The 22120-nt window shown below is 43.1% G+C and overlaps 1 protein-coding gene across 8 annotated transcripts in view; it reads left to right on the forward strand.

Moving 5' to 3' along the window:
- LOC137429645 (arf-GAP with GTPase, ANK repeat and PH domain-containing protein 1) overlaps positions 1–22120 on the forward strand; it is a 644187-nt gene that overhangs the window by 370465 nt on the left and 251602 nt on the right. For 4 of the 8 annotated variants that reach the window (XM_078779671.1, XM_078779672.1, XM_068119743.2 and 1 more), the window contains exons 6-8: positions 1209–1343; positions 13513–13640; positions 14259–14456. In XM_078779671.1, the coding sequence (XP_078635797.1) occupies positions 1209–1343; positions 13513–13640; positions 14259–14456 (461 nt within the window). The other 4 variants (XM_078779673.1, XM_068119744.2, XM_068119746.2 and 1 more) reach the window with 2 other exon arrangements.

Genomic DNA, 22120 nt, shown 5'->3' on the forward strand with positions numbered 1-22120 from the left:
GGCGTATTTTAGTATGATGATGATGATATTTTATGTACCCCAGTAAGGCTGTGCAATGTTAAATGCTCCGTCTTGGTTGTTAATGCAATGCATCGACAGATGTCATTGAGTACCTCAACTTGTCATTTTGGACTTGGTCATATGTCCTTGTCCAGGCCATGTGCTCTTTGGAGGCTCATTAAGATCTGTTACTGTTTCCCGCCATTTTTAATTTCCCCGCTTGTTGCCCCCATTACCCCACTGTCAGTGCGTTGCTTTTACCCCTCTTCCATCAGCCTCAATTTCGTAGAAAATAAAAATATAAAATAAATCTCTATTTACCTTCTGTCACCTCGCTCTTCCGTCAGCCTCGATTAATTATGTATCCTAAAGATATTGAAAAGCAGGACAAGAATAATGCATTATTTCACTTTGTAGTGTTTTGTGGGCTAGTGTGTCGGGACTCGTACAGGTGTAGTGCACGTATGATTTGATGGAAGAGTTAAAAATGGAATTACAAGTAGAAAAAAAATTCGATTAAGCCAAAACATATGGACAAGCCCATTGTGGTTATTATGCTTATCTTTATGGATCTCTTTTTAAAGATTACGAGAATATAAGGCCCGTCGTCGGCCGGGCGCATGCACGCACGGACACGGACACGGACGCAGGCACACTCCTTTATATGTCAGATTGTCACCTTTTCGTGTTGTCTTTACCTGATCCTCCCCCCTTCCCATGTCTCCTCCCCCCTTCCCATGTCTCCTCCCCCCAAGCCCTCTCCCTCCCACAGATCTCCCGATGTCTCTGTTCTCTGCTGTTGTACTTTTGTGCTTCCCCCTCTCTCCCCATCTTGTCTCCCGCTCCCTTTATCTTATGTTTTGTCAGTTTGTTTTTTTGTGATTAATGTTAGCTCTTACACGAGCCTCGATCTTGCATACAAGTGTATATATATACATATCTGTCTCCCAACCTGAAGCTCGGAAAGGTGGCCTGGGAGACGGGGCAGAAGGTGCAGGTGGGGATGTTATGGAAATGCTCGGACAGGGATGTTACATATTGACTTGATGAGAAAAATATCCTTTCCTCTACATGTTGATTCTCTCTTATAAGACTTGAACCCCATCGACGTGTTCATCTCAATTCCAACAAATTGTTCCTCCCATTTTTGTTATCCCTTCCTATCGCCTCTGTCTAACACCTCCCTCTCACCCGTCACTACCCTCTAGATGCCATCAGCGCTGCCAACCCTCGTGCCATCGACGATGCACGCGCGAGGAAACTTTCCAACGACCTGAAGCGCTGCACATACTATGAGACGTGTGCCACCTACGGCCTCAATGTGGAGCGGGTTTTCCAGGACGGTGCGTCGTCTGCTGGTCCAAAATGGAGCTACAGGCTTAGTCGGGATGCTTGGGCGGTGTTTTGGTTTTTCCAACATGCAACACACTTATTGTGGTGACAACATGGGTATAGCTGTTTATCTTACCAGCAACTATAACATCTGACCATGAAACCTACAATGTGACGTGGAATTATCCCACTAACCCGCTCTTGGTTTAAACTTCCAAAATACAGGTTGATACAGGTTGACCTCCACTCTGTTATTCATCATTTCCCTCACCTGTGGAGCCATTGCACCATCCCACTCTCTCCTCCTCATCTTGTTTAACTTTCTTTTCTTTTTTAGATGAAAACAGGCCTCAAGCAGGTGGTGCACCACCATCTCATGTCGTCTACCTTCTTTACGCACGACCCTTTCTATCCCCATTAACACTACTTAATCCAGCAACCTTCTTACCTCCAGGTTGCTGTTTCTTTCTGTCCTCTCTCACTACCTCTCTCTGTCTTTCTCTCTCATTCTCGTCCTGTTCTTTCATTCCCTTGCTTAGTGTCAAATAGTTGCCCCGCTGTGAATCCATAGTTTGCTGCCCCATGAGCTGCCCCATCTGGAAACTTTGAATGTGTGGTTAACATTGGAGAGCACATTAAATATGTCATGATTTTTGTTGGATTTGACCCCCGGATTCATGCTCGAGGAGGTGAGGACTTAAGGTGACAGAGTTCAAAACAGGAAAAACCTAACCGAAAATTTGATATTTGGTCATTCCTGGTGGAACCTTTTGCCATATTTCAACCTTGTTTTGGGTGGGAAGTGTGGGGATTTGTGATTGCATGACATTGACTTCTCTCTTGTTCGATTTTGGCTGGCAGGGTAGCCCAGAGGTGTGCGTACTCACCTTTGCGCTACCTTTTCTTTTTTCTTTTTTGTATACAAGATCGAGGCTCGTGTAAGAGCTAACACTGATCACAAAAAGACAAACTGACACATAAAACATATGATAAAGGGAGCAGGGACATCGGGAGATCTGTGGGAGGGAGAGGGCTTGGGGGGAGGAGGCGTGGGAGGGTTGGGAAAGGTAAAAAACACATGGACACTGCAAGGACTTCCAGGAAAGAAGTCGGTATTTCAAAAAAGTGGATCTAGGGTGAATTAACGGGGGTAGAAAAGATCAAGGTTTTGGATGGGGGAAGATAAGAGATGGTGGTGAACAGCTGTTTTAAAGCCCTGGAGGGAGGAGTGGGATTGAAGAGAGTGAGGGAGTTTGTTCCAGAGGTGGGAGTAAAGAGGAATGAAAGAGTGAAGGTAAATGGAGAGTCTTGATTTTGGCAGTTTAACCATAAAGTTCTAGCCTGGGTTTGAATCTCAGCCCATCTATAAACTGTCACTCATTCCTCCGATAGATGTTACACTGGGCGTCTCATCTGCTCGTTTTAGTTGGTGGACATTAAAAATCCCACAGTGACCGTCATGAGGGAAAGGGGAGCTATCTCCAACACCCTGAGCAAATTACAAATTCCTGCACATGTTGGAATGATGATCTGGCCAGGATTGTAACCTCAGCCAAGAAACTGCTTCGACCGCAACAACGTTCTGCACATGATGATTACGGTGATGGCTATTTTGTTTGAGAACCTCTGCAAATCCAAATGTTTGTTTCGACAAAGAGAAAATGATGTGTTGTGACGTTCTTTCCAATAACTACCAAATTTCTGGGCCTCACTTTGAGCTACAATATTTATTGGGCAAACCACATTTCAAAGTTGGCCTCCAAAGACATCCGCCGACTGGGCATCCTCCGTCATACAAAGTCTGAAGTTTGCACACCTGAAGTCCGATCCACCTCAAGGCTTTCATCCGCAGTTTGATGGAGTAATGCTCTCCATCTGGGCTGGCTCTCCTGCCTCACATCTTGCTCATCTTGATACCATGGAAACCAAGACCTTAAATATGATTGGAGTCTTCCACACTGAAGAACTGAGTGCTCATCACTTCACCCTCACAGACAGGTCAGTTGTCTCTCTGTCTTCTACCACCTCCTTTCTGGCCTTGCACTCTCTGATCTTTCTGTGCTTTGTCCCTCCCCCCCCCCAGGTGTCTGCATGACTCACGTGGTGCACCATCCACCCTCTTCTGGTGAAACTACCTGAATTCAGGATCACTGCTCACCTCCACTCATTTGTTCCTTTTTTCTCACCCGTGGAGCCAACTTCCACATCCTCTTCAATCTCATTCTTCCTTTAGATCTTCAAGCCAGCTGTTCACCACCATCACAGATTGTCCCCAATACAAAACCATGACCTTTTTTTTACCCACGTTAACTCCTCCGAACCCTCCAATTTTTCCTCTTTGGAGTTTCCTTCTCCATGCATGCGTATTTTGCATCCTCTTTTTTATCTCACCCGGAATGAAGTTCAGGGGAGCTTATGCGATAGCGCGTCGTCCATCCGTCTGTCAGTCCGTCAGTCTGTCAGTCCGTAAAAACACTTGAAACTTCTTCTCCGAAACCGCTGATGAGTTTGCAGCCAAATTTGGCACAAATTATATTTGTTGTGTTGTGACTGAAGTTTGCTCACGGCATAAAAAAAATTTGTGGTCGAAAGGGGTCTACCGGGGGTCAAAGTGCATCCAGGTTTGATCTCCCAAAATAGGAATTTGCTTTTTCCTCTGAAACTACACACACTATTTCAATGAAACTTGACCACAACTTTCATCACCCGTGATGTACCGAAGTTTGTTTAAGGCACTAAAAAAAAAATCGGCCCCTTTGGGAGTGTATGGGGGGTCAAAGTGGGTCCAGGTTTGACCCCCCCAAAATAGATATTTGCTTTCTTCTCTGAAACTACACACATTATTTTGATGACACTTCACCACAACCTTCACCACCCGTGATGTACCAACATTTGTTCACGGCATTAAAAAAATAATCCCCTTTGGGAATCTACTGCACATATATTTGTGGACAAGTCCATTGACCACATATTTTGAAGGGGGAGTGGAGGGGGTTCCCCCTCAAAATATGTATTTGCTTTCTTCTCAGAAACTACACATGCAATTCTGATGAAACTTTACCACAACCATAATCACCCGTGTTGTACCAAAGTTTGTTCCTGGAATGTAAAAAAATCGGGGTCGAAGGTGGTCTATGGGGGGGCTTGCCCCCCAAAATAGGTATTTGCTTTTTTTCTCAGAACCTGCACACACAATTTTGATGAAACTTCACAACAACCTTCATCATCCGTGATGTAACAATGTTTGTTCAAAGCATTGGAAAAATTGGGGTCTGAGGAGGTATATGGGGTGGGGGTGGTTGGGTTTCCCCCCCCAAAATAGGTATTTTTTTGTTTGTTTGTTTAAAGTCATGATTATGTTGGTATGAGTCCACATGCTGCCCTATCTTCGAGCAACCATTCAAATTGGTTTAAAATACATTTAGTCAGTGCAGTATACTGTTTATCCTACCAGGAGAGTGCCAGGGGTATTGCCCCTATGCTTGTCTGTTACATCCTCCGTTCAGTGTGCTAGCTCATGCACGAGCCTTGAATATGTACAAAATAATAATAATAATAATAAGCATCTCTTTCACTGACATTTTTCTCATTATTACCTGGTATCTTTCATTACTAAAACCAGAAATTATCAATCGGGAGAGAATAAATATGGCCACATCATTAAAATCTTCGGTAGATTGTGTTGTAGCTAGTGGGTTCACACAGCATCGATCATCACCTCTTACAAAGTATTTGTCATTGGTTGTCTTTGTCTTCTTTGGCTACACCTAAGTGTTTTTCAACTTTAATTCCTTTTTATACTTTTTTATTCCATACAGCAATGTAAGGGTCATGGAGAGCATGTGCTTGTAACACAGGAAGGAGAACGATCTACATCAGTAGGGCGATTCATAAGTCCGAGGACACAGTTTTCCCTGCCTATTTATACAAGATTTATTTATATTTCTGTTACGTGCTCCTCCCCAAACCCCGGTCACGGTGTACCTCCGAGCCCCGAAAGGAGTCACGGCAGAAAGATGTGCTATTATGTGTGCCAATGACCAATGGTGAAACCACACCAATCAATCGATACAAAACCCAAGTATTGTATTAAAATCGCACAATAATAACAACTTGCGCAAGTACAAGAAAACCTCAATTGCACAGCAAACACCATATAATTCCTATGATGGTACCACCAGTTTCTTAACTCAATAACTCACGGTACTCCACGTGAGCGAACTGTAACACCCCCAAAGTCACTGTCACGACACCAGGCCAAAGTCTATCCATGCTCCGGTGATCACAAGAAAAAAGGTCGTACTGAGACCTGAACCCAGGATGGCTGACAGTCGACGCTGCAGAAGAGCCGCAGGTTGAGAGGTCGGGCCGACGTCGGTCCGGTAAAAGTTCACCCAAAAGGCGACTGGGAATTCACACCTTCGGTTCACCAGACAATGACGCTGACATGAACGAGCAGCAGTTCTCAAGCGGAGAACCGCGAAGAACCGCGAGTTTCCAAGCGAAATCCACGACACACACGGGAACCAGGCAAATGGCTGGTGCGAGGTGAAATGGCTATGAAATGGCGGACGGGCCCGTAATGGAGGCGTACCTGCTCTCCAGCGATGATTCACTTTCGGAACCAACAGCAAAACCCGTCTCGCAGGTTTATTTGTCACAGCAATAACGACACTGTCACAGGAATCCCTTTCCCGGGGAAACCAATATTCACTCGTGACCAATGTCCACCAGCGTCCGCTCGACACCTCGAAGCAGATGGGCCTTCCTTTCCCGATCTCACTCGATCTGCTCGCCCGCCGCTTCTTCTTCTTTTGGTTTCACCCTCACTCATCTCGTTTTCCTTCTGAGACATTATTTTTACCTTTGAAGACAGTTATCTCCATTTCACACTCAAACGGTAACAATAATAGTACATGAAACTAAAAATGCTTCAAGTGGACGACAACCACAAAGATGGAAGTGACGAATCCGTAACACTCCCCACCCTCAAGAAAGAAAGTTTGAACATAGTGAAAACTTTCTTTTCATGCAGAAACCCTCTTTAACAAACAAAAGTAAAACTCACACCCAAACACTACCAATCAACCTATGGCTGATCAACTCACGTGAGCAACAATAATTAATATTCCCCAGAAGAAAGCAACACAACTTCCAAACAACCTACAGGAATTTTCAAAGTTAGTTCTCTCTGGATAAAGCATTGGCAACGACATTGTCCCTGCCCTTTACATGCTCAATTTCCAAGTTGAACTCCTGCAAAGACAAACTCCATCTCTTCAACCTCTGATTCTTATTTTTCATTTTTTGAATGAAGGTTAAGGGATTGTGATCGGTGAAGACTTTTAACTCTGGATTCTCTTGCACCCCGACTATAGGCACGACAGGTGAGACAGGACCCATTTTTTGTTTAGGCTTCCTCTCATAATATTTTTTTCAGTCGGTTGACCTGACACAACTGCCGCTTTTTCCGTCAGTCAGGAGTTGTCACCACATAATCTGTTTCATTAACCCTCCTTTCGATTGCATAGGGACAAAAATACCTAGCCCGTAGTGGCTGACCTGGAACAGGAAGCAACACTAACACCCGGTCCTCAGGACTGAAATTTCTTATCTGAGATTTCTTGTCATGTCTCACTTTCATTTTATCCTGTGTCACTTTCAAGTTTCCTCTCGCAACTTCACAAGCCTTTGCCAATCTGTGCCTACCCGTTGACACATACTCTCCCACTGTTGACTGCGACTCCTGTAGCCACTGTTCCTTCACAAATTTCAATGGTCCTCGAACTGCGTGTCCAAACACAAGTTTAAAAGGACTGAATCCCAATGACTCCTGAACAGATTCCCTCGTAGCAAACAACAATAAGGATATTCCCTCATCCCAATCCTTGTCACATTCAAAACAGTACGTTCTGATCATATTCTTTAATGTCTGGTGAAACCTTTCCAAGGCCCCTTGACTCTCGGGATGGTAAGTACTTGATCTTACTTGCTCCACTCCCAACAGGTGTACCACATGCTGAAAAAGCGTTGACATGAAATTGGAACCCTGATCAGACTGGATGACCTTAGGTAGGCCAACCAAAGTGAAAAATTTAATCAAGGCCTTCACAATAACTGCCGCAGTCATTTTCCTAAGAGGCACCGCTTCTGGGAATCTCGTGGAAGCGCACATGATGGTCAGCAAATACTGATGTCCAGCCTTAGTTTTAGGTAAAGGGCCTACACAGTCAATAATGACACGGCTGAATGACTCTTCAAAAGCTGGAATTGGTTTTAAAGGTGCAGAAGGGACTTTCTGATTAGGTTTTCCCACCAGCTGGCAAGAATGGCAAGATTTACAGAACTCCGCGACATCACGTCACAATCCTGGCCAGAAAAAATGTACCAAAATTCTGTCACGTGTCTTGTTCACTCCAAGGTGCCCGACCAAAGGTGTCTCATGTGCCAAACTCAATATCTCCTTCCGGTACGGCGGTGGCACCACAATTTGGTAATGAACTTTCCACTCGTCATTTGCTGGCACCTCCGGTGGTCTCCATTTTCTCATGAGTATTTCCCCTTTCATGAAGTAACCAACAGGTACCTTCATAGCCTCTTCCTCTGTAATGGCTTTACCACTCAAACTCCAGAGCTCCGAATCTCTGTGTTGTTCTTCAACAAGTCTCTTTCGGACAAGCACCGTTTGTTCAGCCTCGTTCCCAGATGTCTCCGACGGACACTCCATTTTCTCTTTTGGTCCAGATGCCACCTTTTCCTTAGGTTCCTTGATGTCACTCCCTTTCCTATTACCTCTTCCAGACTTTTCCTCCAATATCTCTATGGAATGCAAATCCACATCACCTTCCTTCTCCTTCTCTTCAGAGCACTTCCTACCCATAGCACAAGTCACTGCACAGGATGGAAAGATACCCGGAATCTCCTGCTCTAACTGTGCTGTGTTATTTTCCATACTGGGCTTTTCAACCAACATCGGATTACCAGAAACTCGACCCCCGGCCAAATCATTCCTGATAATAAAAGAGATTCCCTCTTCAGGAAGAGTGGCTTGTAACCCCACAGTGACCGGTCCTGACACCAACTCAGACTTTAAATGGATGACATGAAGAGGAGCTTTAACATAGCCACCAGCCCCCTGTAAGAGAACACTAACCCCCGTTGCCGTCTTCTCCGACAATGGCAAAATGCCCTCAAGCATCAAAGATTGATGTGCTCCTGTGTCCCTCAATGCCCTAACAGGTCTCTGGTTAGTTAAGTCTCCATCCAGTGACACAAACCCTTCGGAAATAAAAGGTTTGTAACCCTCTTGGACAAGGTCGTTCTGTGATGCCGTAACTTTGGCACGGGAACCTTCACAAGGCACTGTCCTCCAAGAACGAATTCTCGCATTGGCCAACGCATTCGGAGTTGTACTAGCCTGACTCTGATCCTGATTTTTCCTTTTCAGGGCGTAACATTGGGACATCAAATGCCCAGGTTTCTTGCAAAAAGCGCAAGTAGGCCCGGAGGAAAAACTCGTGGTCTGCCTCGTGCCCCCCGGAAGATAGGTCTGCCTTGGAACTGCAGTCTTCTGTTCCCTAAAAGTCGAGGTATCAGATTTTTCCCCATAGTCCTCTCTGGGCCGCCTTCATGAAAATTTGTTCTCCGAACCTGATTTACCGTAACTCCCCTGGCTAACTCTAGGCGGGAAGTTAGGTTTGTAGAACCCCATCCTGTGGGTCAAGGCATAATCATCGGCCACTGTTGCTGCCTCATACAACTCCGGTACCTTTTTTTCATCCAGATGCACTTTAATGTCCACGTGGACACAGTTTAAATTCCTCCACCAATATCAATTGTCGTAAACGGTTGAAGTCTTTCCCAATCTCCTTTGAGTCACACCACCTATCAAACATAGTTTCCTTCATTCTGGCAAACTCCACATGGGTCTCACTCTCCCTCTTCCTGGCATTCCTAAATTTTTGTCGGTAAGTGTCAGGGACCAATTCATAGGCTTTGAGAATGGCTTTCTTCACTATCTCATAATCTGCACATTGGTCAATCGGTAAAGCCGAATATATATCTTGAGCTTTACCCACCAGAACACTTTGTACTAACATAGTCCATGGCCATTTCAACAGGCCATTTCAACATTTGAGCCACCTTCTCAAAGTGTAAAAAGAACTTGGCTACCTCCTTTTCATTGAAGGGTGGAACCATCCTCACATGCCTACCAACATCCCAAGAGTTCTGACTGGTTGTCGAACTAGCCGGCATGGATACTACTTCTCTCCGTTCCCCCAGTAATTCAAGCTCCTTGAGTTTAAGTTCCCTCTGATACTCCATGCCCCGTTCCTTTAACTCCCTTTCGGCTCTCCTTTCCTCTGCTCTTCTCCTCGAGTTCCTTTTCTGCTTTCCTTTCCTCTGCTCTTTCCTCGGCTCTTCTCTCCTCGAGTTCTCGTTCCTGTTCTGCTCTTTCCTTTTCTGCTTTCCATTCCAACTCTTTTAACCTTTCCTTGCTCTGCAGTTGCATCTCCATTTTCCGGAGCTCCATATTTCCTTTTTCCTCTGGTAACCAATTCCAAGGCTACCTCTTCCCATGTTGCTTGTCCCACTAGAGATTCTACCACCAATGTCTGAATCTCTGCTTTCTTCATACTAACTCAGACCTCCAAGTTACAATATTTGGCCAATATCATTAGTTCCGATCTTTTTAACGCCTGGAACTGTGCCTCGCTAGGGGACGTCGCAAACTTTTCTACTTCAAACACCATGGTGACTATTAGTTCGCACCTGTTAACCTTCACACCAAAAATTCCAAATTTTCAGAAATACAAATTTGGGAATGTTAGAAAATTCCAAATTTGGGAATTTGGGGAATGTTAGGGAATTCAATCCCGGACGAGCCCCCAATTTCTGTTACATGCTCCTCCCCAAACCCTGGTCACGGTGTACCTCCGAGCCCCGAAAGGAGTCACGGCAGAAAGATATGCTATTATGTGTGCCAATGACCAATGGTGAAACCACACCAATCAAACGATGCAAAACCCAAGTATTGTATTAAAATCGCACAATAATAACTTGCACAAGTAAAAGAAAACCTCAATTGCACAGCAAACACCATATAATTCCGATGATGGTACCACCAGTTTCTTAACTCAATAACTCACGGTACTCCACGTGAGCGAACTGTAACACCCCCAAAGTCACTGTCACGACACCAGGCCAAAGTCGATCCACGCTCTGGTGATCACAAGAAAAAAGGTCGTACTGAGACCTGAACCCAGGATGGCTGACAGTTGACGCTGGAGAAGAGCCGCTGGGTGAGAGGTCGGGCCGACGTCGGTCCGGTAAAAGTTCACCCAAAAGGCGACTGGGAATTCACACCTTCGGTTCACCAGACAATGATGTTGAATGAGCAGCAGTTCCCAAGGGGAGAACCGCGAAGAACCGTGAGTTTCCAAGCAAAATCCACGACACACACGGGAACAGGCGAATGGCTGGTGCGAGGTGAAATGGCTGGTGCGAGGTGAAATGGCTGGTGCGAGGTGAAATGGCGGATGGGCCCGTAATGGAGGCGTACCTGCTCTCCAGCGATGATTCACTTTCGGAACCAACAGCAAAACCCATTTCGCAGGTTTATTTGCCACAGCAATAACGACACTGTCACAGGAATCCCTTTCCCGGTGAAACCAATATTCGCTCGTGACCAATGTCCACCAGCGTCCGCTCGACACCTCAAAGCAGATAGGCCTTCCTTTCCCGATCTAACTCGAGCCGCTTGCCCACCGCTTCTTCTTCTTCCGGTTTCCCCCTCACCTATCTCGTTTTCCTTCTGAGACATTATTTTTTTACCTTTGAAGACAGTTATCTCCATTTCACACTCAAGCAGTAACAATAATAGTACATGAAACTAAAAATGCTTCAAGTGGATGACAACCACAAAGACGGAAGTGACGAATCCGTAACAATCATGTATTTATACTTTCTTCTTTTCAGATAATACAAATAATACATTAAACCAAGATGGCAGACACCAGTCCATTTACAGTGGAAGAGAGGCTGAGACCACGAGAGGAAAAACACAAATAAGACGATGAAACAGGTGCAAGATGACTTTGACAAGCGTTTTGGAAAGCCAGCATCATCAAAAACAAATCTTCATCTTTGGGGGGAAAAAGGTATTTCAGACTGGAAGTGTACTCGACATTAAGCACAGTGGACGACCAAACATTCATGATTTGGGAATTCAAAATATTAAAACATCCGTTCTCAGATCTCCATAAATATCATTACGGAACCGTTCTGCAGAGTTGGGTGTTTTGTATTCATCGTTACGTCGTGCAATGAAAGAAGACTTTCTTTCACATGAATCCAGATCAACCAACTGTCATTACTGAATTGTCAGATGCAGATCATGAAAACAGGTTGACACCTTGTGACAGACACAGGCTTGTCAAAGGTTATGTTCAGTGATGAGTGTGCTGTTTACCTCAGTTCATCTCCATGCAATGTTTACTTTTGGAGTGATGCTAATCCACATTATGTTGACGTGCAAGACCATCCACCACTTGTTATGGTTTGGGCGACGCTATCTGTCCACCACCTCATTGGTCCTTACTTTTTTGACAAGTGTCGATCAACCAGCAGTCATATCTGCATATTTCGGAGAATTAACTCACACCTGAACTTGAACGATGTGGACAAGCCCATGAGATTTTTTTTCAGCAGGATGGAGCACCTGCACATCATGCATGTGTGGTACGAAATTACCTCAATCAAATTTTTCCCAACCATTGGATTGGCAGGTCTTCGCCAAAACTTATATGGCCACTGCACTGTCCTGACCTGACCACTTGTGACCATGCTCTGTGAGAGTACGTTAAAGGTAAGGTTTCAGAACGCCAGGGGTATTGCCCATCGCATGTTATCTCTTGATGAACTGAAACAACGCATTTAGGAAGCATTTGGCACCATAACGCATTAACGCATGGTATTTTGCCTCCATAATTCATGATATTTTGGCACCATATCACATGGTATTTTGGGACATAACACATGGTATTTTGGCACCATATCACATGGTATTTTGGTACATAACACATGGTATTTTCGCACCATATCACTTGGTATTTTCGCACCATTACATATGGTATTTTGGGACATAACACATGATATTTTGGCACCATATCACATGGTATTTTGGGACATAACACATGATATTTTGGCACCATATCACATGGTATTTTGGGACATAACACATGGTATTTTCGCACCATTACATATGGTATTTTCGCACCATAACACATGGTATTTTGGCACCATAACGCATGGTATTTTTTGCACCATATCACATGGTATTTTGGTACATAACACATGGTATTTTCGCACCATATCACTTGGTGTTTTCGCATCATTACACATGGTATTTTCGCACCATAACACATGGTATTTTCGCACCATTACACATGGTATTTTGCTACATAACACATAGTATTTTGCATCGGTTTTCACACCGCACGTGGAGAAGAATTATCTTGTGCCGTGACAACGGCGGACGTTATACGTATGGTATGCTCTCGATGTCTAAGGAGGTTTTGTAATTATCGTGTTACGGTAATATATTATTACTCCTGTTATTATGTATTACTGTTATTACGAGAATATGTTATTACTCCTGGGGCTTATGGCTCACCCTGGTAGATATGCTATAAACAACTCTCATATAAGCAGCTAAAACCGTGTCCTGGGACTTGTGGCTCATCCTGAAGAAACATTTTAGACTAATTTGCAAGGACCTTGAAGAGGCAATGCATCGATGGAATAGGGGTCTGAGGTTCGAACCTCAGACCCCTATTCCATCTGAGATTAGATCCTGGGGTCTGAGGCATCACGAGACACGTGCTCAGATGGTAGCAGCAAAAATCCAAACCAAATTGTTTGTAACAAATGGTACTTTATAAAATGGATTTGATTAATAGAGGACAAAGTTTGAAAACCAAGTTTTCTTGAGGAATAATGTCCAGCAGAGGGCGATATAGCTTCAAACTTCTGCCTTGCTTTCTGTTGCTTCTCCTTCATGTGGAATTCCCCATTTTTTTCTACGATTTTCAGATGTACACACAAACTTCCATACATACATGGAATTGCCTTATTTAACATAGCAGGATTTTGTTAAGAATTAACCCGTCTTTTGCGCAGTGGCCCAGAAAATAGTAGCAATGCGCAAAAAGCAGCAACTGTCCATTGGCCAGTGCAAGTCTCTGCCCAATTCTCCGAGCCACACCTGCACGTCGACTGGCACCGTGCCAGCTGTCCACATCAACCAGGTCAGCCAGCACCCGCATCCCACAGAGGACAATCCAAATAAACTAACTGGAAATGACAATGATTCCAATTCTGCATACCTTTCATTGCATATGGTCAAAGATGGTGGTCCCGACGAATGGTGACATAAAACCGACTGAGCCACCATTGGTTTGGCTCTGAACATCTAAGATCCCTTGATGCATTTTGAAAGGAGTAGGCCATTGTGTGACAGTGCCTTGACCAAGTTTGTGATTAGCTGTTATTTTCCATTCTCGCTGGGGCGTGGATCTAGCACTGGCATGTTTGGCCAAATGGCCTTGACTTGTCTTTATTATTTCCTGGTACCTTATCACTGTGATCATATTTCCATAGAAATTGAGCTGCCTTTCAAAAAAGTGAAAAACATCTGTGGCCACAATTGTTTTTACCAGCACTTCACTAGATGGCATATGTTCCCCGATCTTTAATGTCAGGGCATCTGCAGTTACACGTGATCACATTAACTTGGAAGCCATTCTGCTATGTTGCCTGAAAGTTGCAATTTGCTTCTCTCACTATGTCTGGACGATCGATTACTTTTAGAAAGTGCAAACGATTGTGGCAAAAGACATAAAACGAGGTCTTTCTCCATGATTCAGCTACCCACTGGAAATGGAGGAAGTGTTGCTGTTGTAAGTGCAGGAGTTCTGAATGACTGCTCTTCATCTGTACCATCTACACCGAGCAACAGCCAGCGTGAGCTGCGCCTTGACCCTCTCGCCAGCTGTGGGACTCCAACACCCATCCGCAAACAGTCGAAGAGGCGTTCCAACATCTTCACGGTGCGTTCTGTGCAGGTGTGCTACCTCATCCACTTTCTGTCTTACCTTCTCTCTCTCTCATCTCTAAGTGCACTGGGAATGTTTCCGATGTGTTAAACTTCCTTTAACACTTTTCTCCTTACTCACGTTCGTTGCTCACTCACTCCTGCAACACGTTGTCCAAAATTATATCTTGCTGACCCACCTTTAGCATATGTACACATGAAGAGCAACATGTTCTTATCAATTTGTTATGGTCAGATTTGACAAAATTTTATATAACCTGGACATAACATTTTACAATATAAGTTTTTTATGTATATATATATATATATATATATATATATATATATATATATATATATATATATATATATATATATAATATATATTAGGGTGGTTCTTAAAAATGAAAGTTAGAAAAGTCAAGCTCCTAACACTTAGAATTTTTTGTATGTATGAAAAACCCCTTGTGGTGAGATTTTAAGCCATTTGAACTAAATTTAGGGGTTGCACACGGAGTTTGTAATTTCACATATTTGGCTCCCATAAATGTTTGGAGTTGATTATTTATTCTCCACTGCTATACTTTATGTATTCAAACAATATTTCACAGGCAGAAGTTTTACCTCAATACCAAAAAAATTAAAGGTGTGGAGTATGACAATTCAAAATTTTTGTTTTTGCCTTATTGAGCTAAGAACCACCTTAGTATATATATATATATATATATATATATATATATATATATATATATATATATATATATATATATATATATATATATATATATATATATATATATATGTATGTATGTATGTATGTATGTATGTATGTATGTATGTATGTATGTGTGTGTGTGTGTATATATATATATATATATATATATATATATATACATATATATATATATATATATATATATATATAATTATATATATATAAATAATTATATATATATAAATAATTATATATATATATATATATATATATATATATATATATATATATATATATATGTATATGTATCTATATCTATAGTTCCCCACTGATGATATGCGATCATTCATTATTTTTTCACTGATGATATGAAGGTCGCATCGTGACTACAACAACATGCATTTTAAGGCCATTTTCCCTGCTAGAGCGGGGGTTAGCCTTGCGGTCCCCATGACAATCTTCTCCATTTTGCCCTATTTTCTGCATCTCTCCTTGTTAACCCCCTTGCCCGCATTTCTTCTTCCACCATCTTTAGCCAAGTCTTTCTCGGTCTTCCCCGTCCTCTACTTCCTTCTACATTAACTTCCATCACTCTTCTCAACCAGCCACTTTCATCCTTCCTCAACACATGACCAAACCATCTCAACCTGTTCCTCTTCACAGCATCAATCACAGGCAATTCATCATTTGTCTTCCTCTCTCTCAACGATACTCCGCACATCCATCGAACCATTCGCATTTCCACCCTTTCCAGCCTTCGTTGCTGCTCTACGTTCATTACCCATGTCTCGCTCCCATAAATCATAACACTTCTCACACATGCAGCATACACCTTTCCCTTCAGCTTCAGCGACACTCTCCTCCTCATCAGCACGCCACTCAGTTCCCGAAACTTCTTCCATGCACATCTCACTCGAGCAACCGTTGCCGAGTCTGATCCACCTTCTCCATTCAGCATGTCTCCGAGGAAGCAAAATGTTTTCACACCTTCCAGCTTCACGCCATCTCCCAGATCCAACTCAACTTTTCCTCCATCTGCAGCTCCCTCTGTGCACACCTTACATTTGAATGTAGCTGCCACACTGGTAAATTACCCTCTCAGACCACTACATTTTTGATGAACCCACTCAGCGCACATTGTACATTGAATGGAGTTCACTCCGACACCCTTCCTGCACACAGCACACGGCCACTTCCCAGTTCTTTCCACCTCACCACATGCTTTACCACTTGCCATCACCTTCGTCTTTCCGATATTCACCTTCAGACCTTTTGTCTCCATACATTCCTTCCACTTGTTCATCTTTTCCTTCAGTCCATCCATACTTTCCGCAATCAACACCAGATCATCTGCATACAACAACTCCCACGGTAAACCCTCCTTTACGTTCTGAGCCAGCACCTCCATCACAGCTACAAATAGTAGTGGACTTAGTACCGACCCCTGATGCACTCCCAACTTCACCTCAAACTCACCACTGTTCCCGTCCTTCGTCCTTACAGCTGTGCGCGCTCTTTTGTACATTGCCATCACTACTCTGATCAACCATTCCTCCACTCCTAACTCCCTCAATGCCCATGTCAATACTTTGCGTGGAACCCTATCGAATGCTTTTTCCAGATCAACAAACCCAAAAAACAACTTCTTCCTCTTATCCATGTACTTCTACTGCAACTGCCTCACAATGAAAAGCGCATCTGTCGTTCCTCTTCCTGGCATAAATCCAAACTGCATTTCGTCGATCTTCACTTTCTTCCTTATCCTCCTCTCCAACACCCTTTCCAATACCTTCATTCCATGCTCCAATAACTTTATCGCTCGGTACGAGCCACACTCCAGAGGGTCACCTTTCCCCTTGTATAGAGGGACGAGGGTACTCAGTTCCCAATCCACTGGAATGCGGCCTACTTTCACCACCAGATTACAGATCTCTGTCATTCTCTTCACACCCCAACTTCCTGCTGCCTTCAACATATCTCCCACAACTCCCGTCGGCCCTCCCGCTTTTCCACTCTTCATTGCTTTTATCGCTTCCTCAACTTCCTTCTCAGTTATCTTCTCTGCCGGTCCTAAAACTGGGTTACTCTCTATGTTGCCATCCCATTCATTCTCTGTATTCAACAGCATTTCCATATATCTTTTCCATCTTCCTTTAATTCCATCTGGGTCGACAACGATTTGTCCCACTTCATCCTTCAAGCAACTCACCCCCATCACATCACACCTCTCTTTCGCTATGTGCTTTGCAATCCTGAATACTGCTTTCTGACCCTCTTCCGAATCCAAGCGTTCGTGACTGATATATATATATATATATATATATATATAATTATATATATATATATATATAATTATATATATATATATATATATATATATATATATATATATATATATATATATATATATTATATACATACATATATATATATATATATATATATATACATATATACATATACATATATACATATATACATATATATATATATATATATATATATATATATATATATATATATATATATATATATAAAATATATATTAAAAAAAAAATATATATATATATATATATATATATATCAGTCATTGGTTGTATATATGTATATACTAGGGTGGTTCTTAGCTACACATAGATGTATATACATATATACACATACATTTGTATTATGGATCAATGTGGTTGTAGGGTGAGGAATAAACAAATACCGACAGCACATTCACTCTATGATGAGACCCTCTCAGAATTCACATTACTCGTTACACATGAATACAATCACCAATCCATAACTAATCTATCTTCCAGTCCTGCCAATATCCATGTGCCCTTCTATCGCCTCCGCTATATCCCGATGTAATTCCCCATCTCTATCCCTATCTAATTCCATTTTCATATGACTTACTTTTTCTGTTGTTACTATATTTCCAGGAAGACAATTCCAGACATTAACTACTCTCCGAGTGAAAGACCCCTGCCTTAATACTGTCCTAAACTTCCTCTTCCATACTCTAAGCCTGTGGCCTTGGGTCCTCTCGCTGTCCATTAGTTGAAAAACTCTTCATTACCAAAAATGTCTCTATCAGATCCCCTCATAATCGCTCATCATAGCGATCTGATATGTAATTTTATGGCGTTTTCCAACGCTCCCCTCTGAGCTGTCTAGCATAATTTCAAATCTTGACCGAGATATAAACTGTCATCCTGGGTTTCACATGCAGGGCAATGCATCATTGTGTGCCATCCAACCTGGAAGGACATTGAACCAGAGGACGCTTCTACTAGCACTGGTTATTACCCTCATCACCGGAGGTGGACGGAGGTTATGTTTTCACTGCTGTCTCTCTGTTTGCCTGTCTGTGTGCACGATATCTCAAAAAATTAGGGACTGATTTGGACGAAACTTGGTGGACAGCTTAGGTGTGTGACAAGGATGAATTCCTGAGAATTTGGTGAAGATCCGCATCTGGATACTAATTTTTTTTTTAACTTGTAAGTGATTCTTGACCATTGAGAAATGGGGCTAAAAACGATATAAATCATGATTAGGAAGAGTACCCCTCCCAATTGATGGGAAAAGCTGGCATAGGATCCCCCCTCTCTACTCCCTCACCCACTCTATCTCTCTCCCATAATCCCCTCCCTCCCCTCTCTGCCCTACTCCCCGCCCTCACCCACTCCCCTATCAACCCCCACAATCACCTCTCCCTCCCCTCTTCCCACACCCTCCCCTGTCTCTCCTCTCCTCCCCACTAATCTTCTCGTATGTTCAAACGGAATACGTAACCATTCCATCGGTTTTTTTCAACCAAGTAAATCGATGATTACCTTTCCAATGGTAGATAATCGGGTGAAGGTACAGGTTTGGATTCCAGAACTGCAAACAGACGTTTTTGCGAGCAAAATATGTTGCCAGTGAAAGAAGAAGATGTCGTATTGTGTGGACATACACAGAATCACTCCGTTGGGCCCGTATCAATAAGTCGCTACATGGATGGCGATGTTACACATTTGTGGTGCTACTTTATGAATAAACAAATAATATTAACTAGCCGAAACCCATGGAACATCCACGGAAGGGAGGATGTGGTGTATGGATAGAGTGTACCATTATGGATGGCAGAGGGGATTTGCTTGTCCGAGTAAGAGTTAGGAAGAAAGATGAGAATGAAGAGTGCATATATGAACAACGATCGCCGAAACCGGCACAAATGCATGCTCTGGATTGTCCACTTAGTGGACGGCTTGCTTTTGTCTTCGCCTGTCCAATCAGCGGATGGCTTGCTTCGCCTTCGCCCAGCAGACGCCAATACGATGGCGTCGTAAGATGGCGTCGTATCGGCAGTTAATCGGATGCTTTTTGGCCCCAACGTCGGCTAATTCAGATTTTTCGAGTATGTCTGCATGTGATAAACAAAGAGCGCGGTTCGTAGATCGTAAATCCATTCGTGCCGTGGGCATTGGGTCACTGGGTGCGGCGTAAAAGGGATAACAAAGTCGAGTCCTTACGCTATTATTATATAGATAAAGAGCTGCTTAATAAAAAAAAATACTGGATTTTATATTTTTATACATTATCAAGGCTCGTGGAAGAGCAAGAACACAGAACAGACAATGACGTTCACGGGATCAACAAATTTGACACAAAAAGTAGAATCCAAATCCAAAAAGATCGCTACTGGTGTCCCTGGTCGGTAATAAAATAAAATCCAAATACGGTGTAAAATAAAAATGAAATAAGCAAATATATCAGCTTTTAATAAGCCTATGTGATACAAGCATGACGGGGCTGAACAAGACGCAATAAAACACAGAGGATTATTCACGCAGAGTCATGGATTACGTCCAATGAATTATATTTACAATAACGAATAAGGGAATGGGAAACAGGAATGGGTCCGAATGGGATTCTAAACATGAACGGGTCAAAATGTTAGGCGGGATTTCTTTGGTGTGCTTCATGCATAAATGTGAAATGCACAAACCTGCTGTGTATAAGCGCAGCCTCGATTGCTTCAGGAAAAAAACAAACAAGACTTTGTCTAACAATGGCGTAGCCGCGCTTGTTTGATACTTTCGTTGAAGAAGATAGTATGACCTGGTTGGGGATACCAGTTACGAGTCAGCAAATAATGTAAGTGTTAAATTTTTTTGACTTCAGGCATGGACAGCTGGTTCTTGAATGACTTGTGTAAAAAAAAAGTCGAATGACAAACGATGAACCAATAAATTCCACATTCCTGTGCCACCTTCAGTAGAACATCAGGCCTTGACAACATTACCTCACGTCCTGTACCGGTTATCTAAACCTGTTGTCCTGTACATGTCCTTTCAGACGGAAGCCTCTCCTCAGTGAAAGACACATGAAAGCCCGCTTGGAGTTTGCAAAAAAGCACCTAAAGGACTCTCAAACTGTGAGAAACAAGATTCTGTGGATTGATGAAACCAAGATTGAACTGTTTGGCTTCCGTCTGGCCACTCTGCCATAAAGCCCAGATCGGTGGAGTGTTGCAGTGATGGTTGTCCTTCTGAAAGTTTCTCCCATCTCCACACAGGATCTCTGGAGCTCAGCCAGAGTGACCATGGGGTTCTTGGTCACCTCTCTTACCAAGGCCCATCTCCCCTGATTGATCAGTTTGGCCGGGCGGCCAGCTCTAGGAAGAGTCCGGGTTGTTCCAAACATCCTCCCTTTAAGAATATGGAGGCCACTGTGCTCTTGGGAACCTTCAATGCAGCAGAATTTTTTTGTCGGCTTCCCCAGATCTGTGCCTCGACGCAATCCTGTCTCTGAGCTCTGCAGGCCGTTCCTTCGACCTCATGGCTTGGTTTTTGCTCTGATATGCATTGTTAGCTGTGAGACCTGATATAGACAGGTGTGTGCGTTTCCAAATCATGTCCAATCAACTTAATTTACCACAGGTGGACTCCAATCAAGGTGTCGAGACATCTCAAAGATGATCAAGAGAAATGGGAGGCACCTGAGCTAAATTTTAATTGTCATAGCAAAGGGTATGAATACTTAAGTCAATGTGATATTTCAGTTTTTTCTTTTTAATAAATTTGCAAAACTTTCTAGAAGCCTGTTTTCTCTTTGTCATTATGGGGTACTGAGTGTAGATTGATGAGGGAAAAATGAATTTAAACGATTTCCCATAAAATTTCAAGATCAACTTAAACGATTCTCAGGCCGCAACATAACAAAATGTGAAAAAAGTGAAGGGGTCTGAATACTTTCTGAATGCACTGTATACCTGGGCAATATCCCTGGGCGCTCACCTGGTAGAATAAAGCAGTATATATACGACACCTACTAAAGGTATTTTAAACAGTATCATGGTATTTTAAACCAATTTCAATGGTGGCTAGGAGACGGGGCAGCATGTACAATCATACTAATGTAATCATAAGACTTTAAACAAATATATATATTTTTGGGGGGTTAACCCCACCCCCAACCCCCCCAAAATATATATTTTGGGGGGGTTAAAACCCCTCTCCTCTCGTAGACCGTTTTGGCGAAGAAAGCAAATACCTCTTTAGTCGGGGTCAAACCTCGACCCACTTTGACCCCCGATAGATCCCCTTAGATCCTGATTTTATGAATGAATGAATGATCGTTTTAAGGCCATTTTCCCCGCTAGAGCGGGCGTTAGCCTTGCGGGCCCCATGACAATCATGGTTCCCTGTTTGAGGCAATGTTTTTATGGCCGGATGCCCTTCCTGACGCCAACCCTTGGTCACCTTTTACGATGCGCAGGGATACGGTGTACCTATTCAAAATCCGGGTGCACACCTGGATCATTCATCCCAGCAAGCTGGTACTCAATTTGCCGACCTCGGAGGGATGACAGGCTGAGTCAACCTCCCTGGCGTTAATTCAGCGATCGACCGGGATTCGAACCCAGGATCCTAGGATCCAAAGCTGGCACCCAAACCGCTAAGCCAACACCAGACTCCTGGTTTTATTTAATGCTGTCAACA

This window comes from Myxine glutinosa, chromosome 6 (genome assembly GCF_964187855.1).
Source record: "Myxine glutinosa chromosome 6, kmMyxGlut1.1, whole genome shotgun sequence".
NCBI classification, from domain to species: Eukaryota; Metazoa; Chordata; class Myxini; order Myxiniformes; family Myxinidae; genus Myxine; species Myxine glutinosa.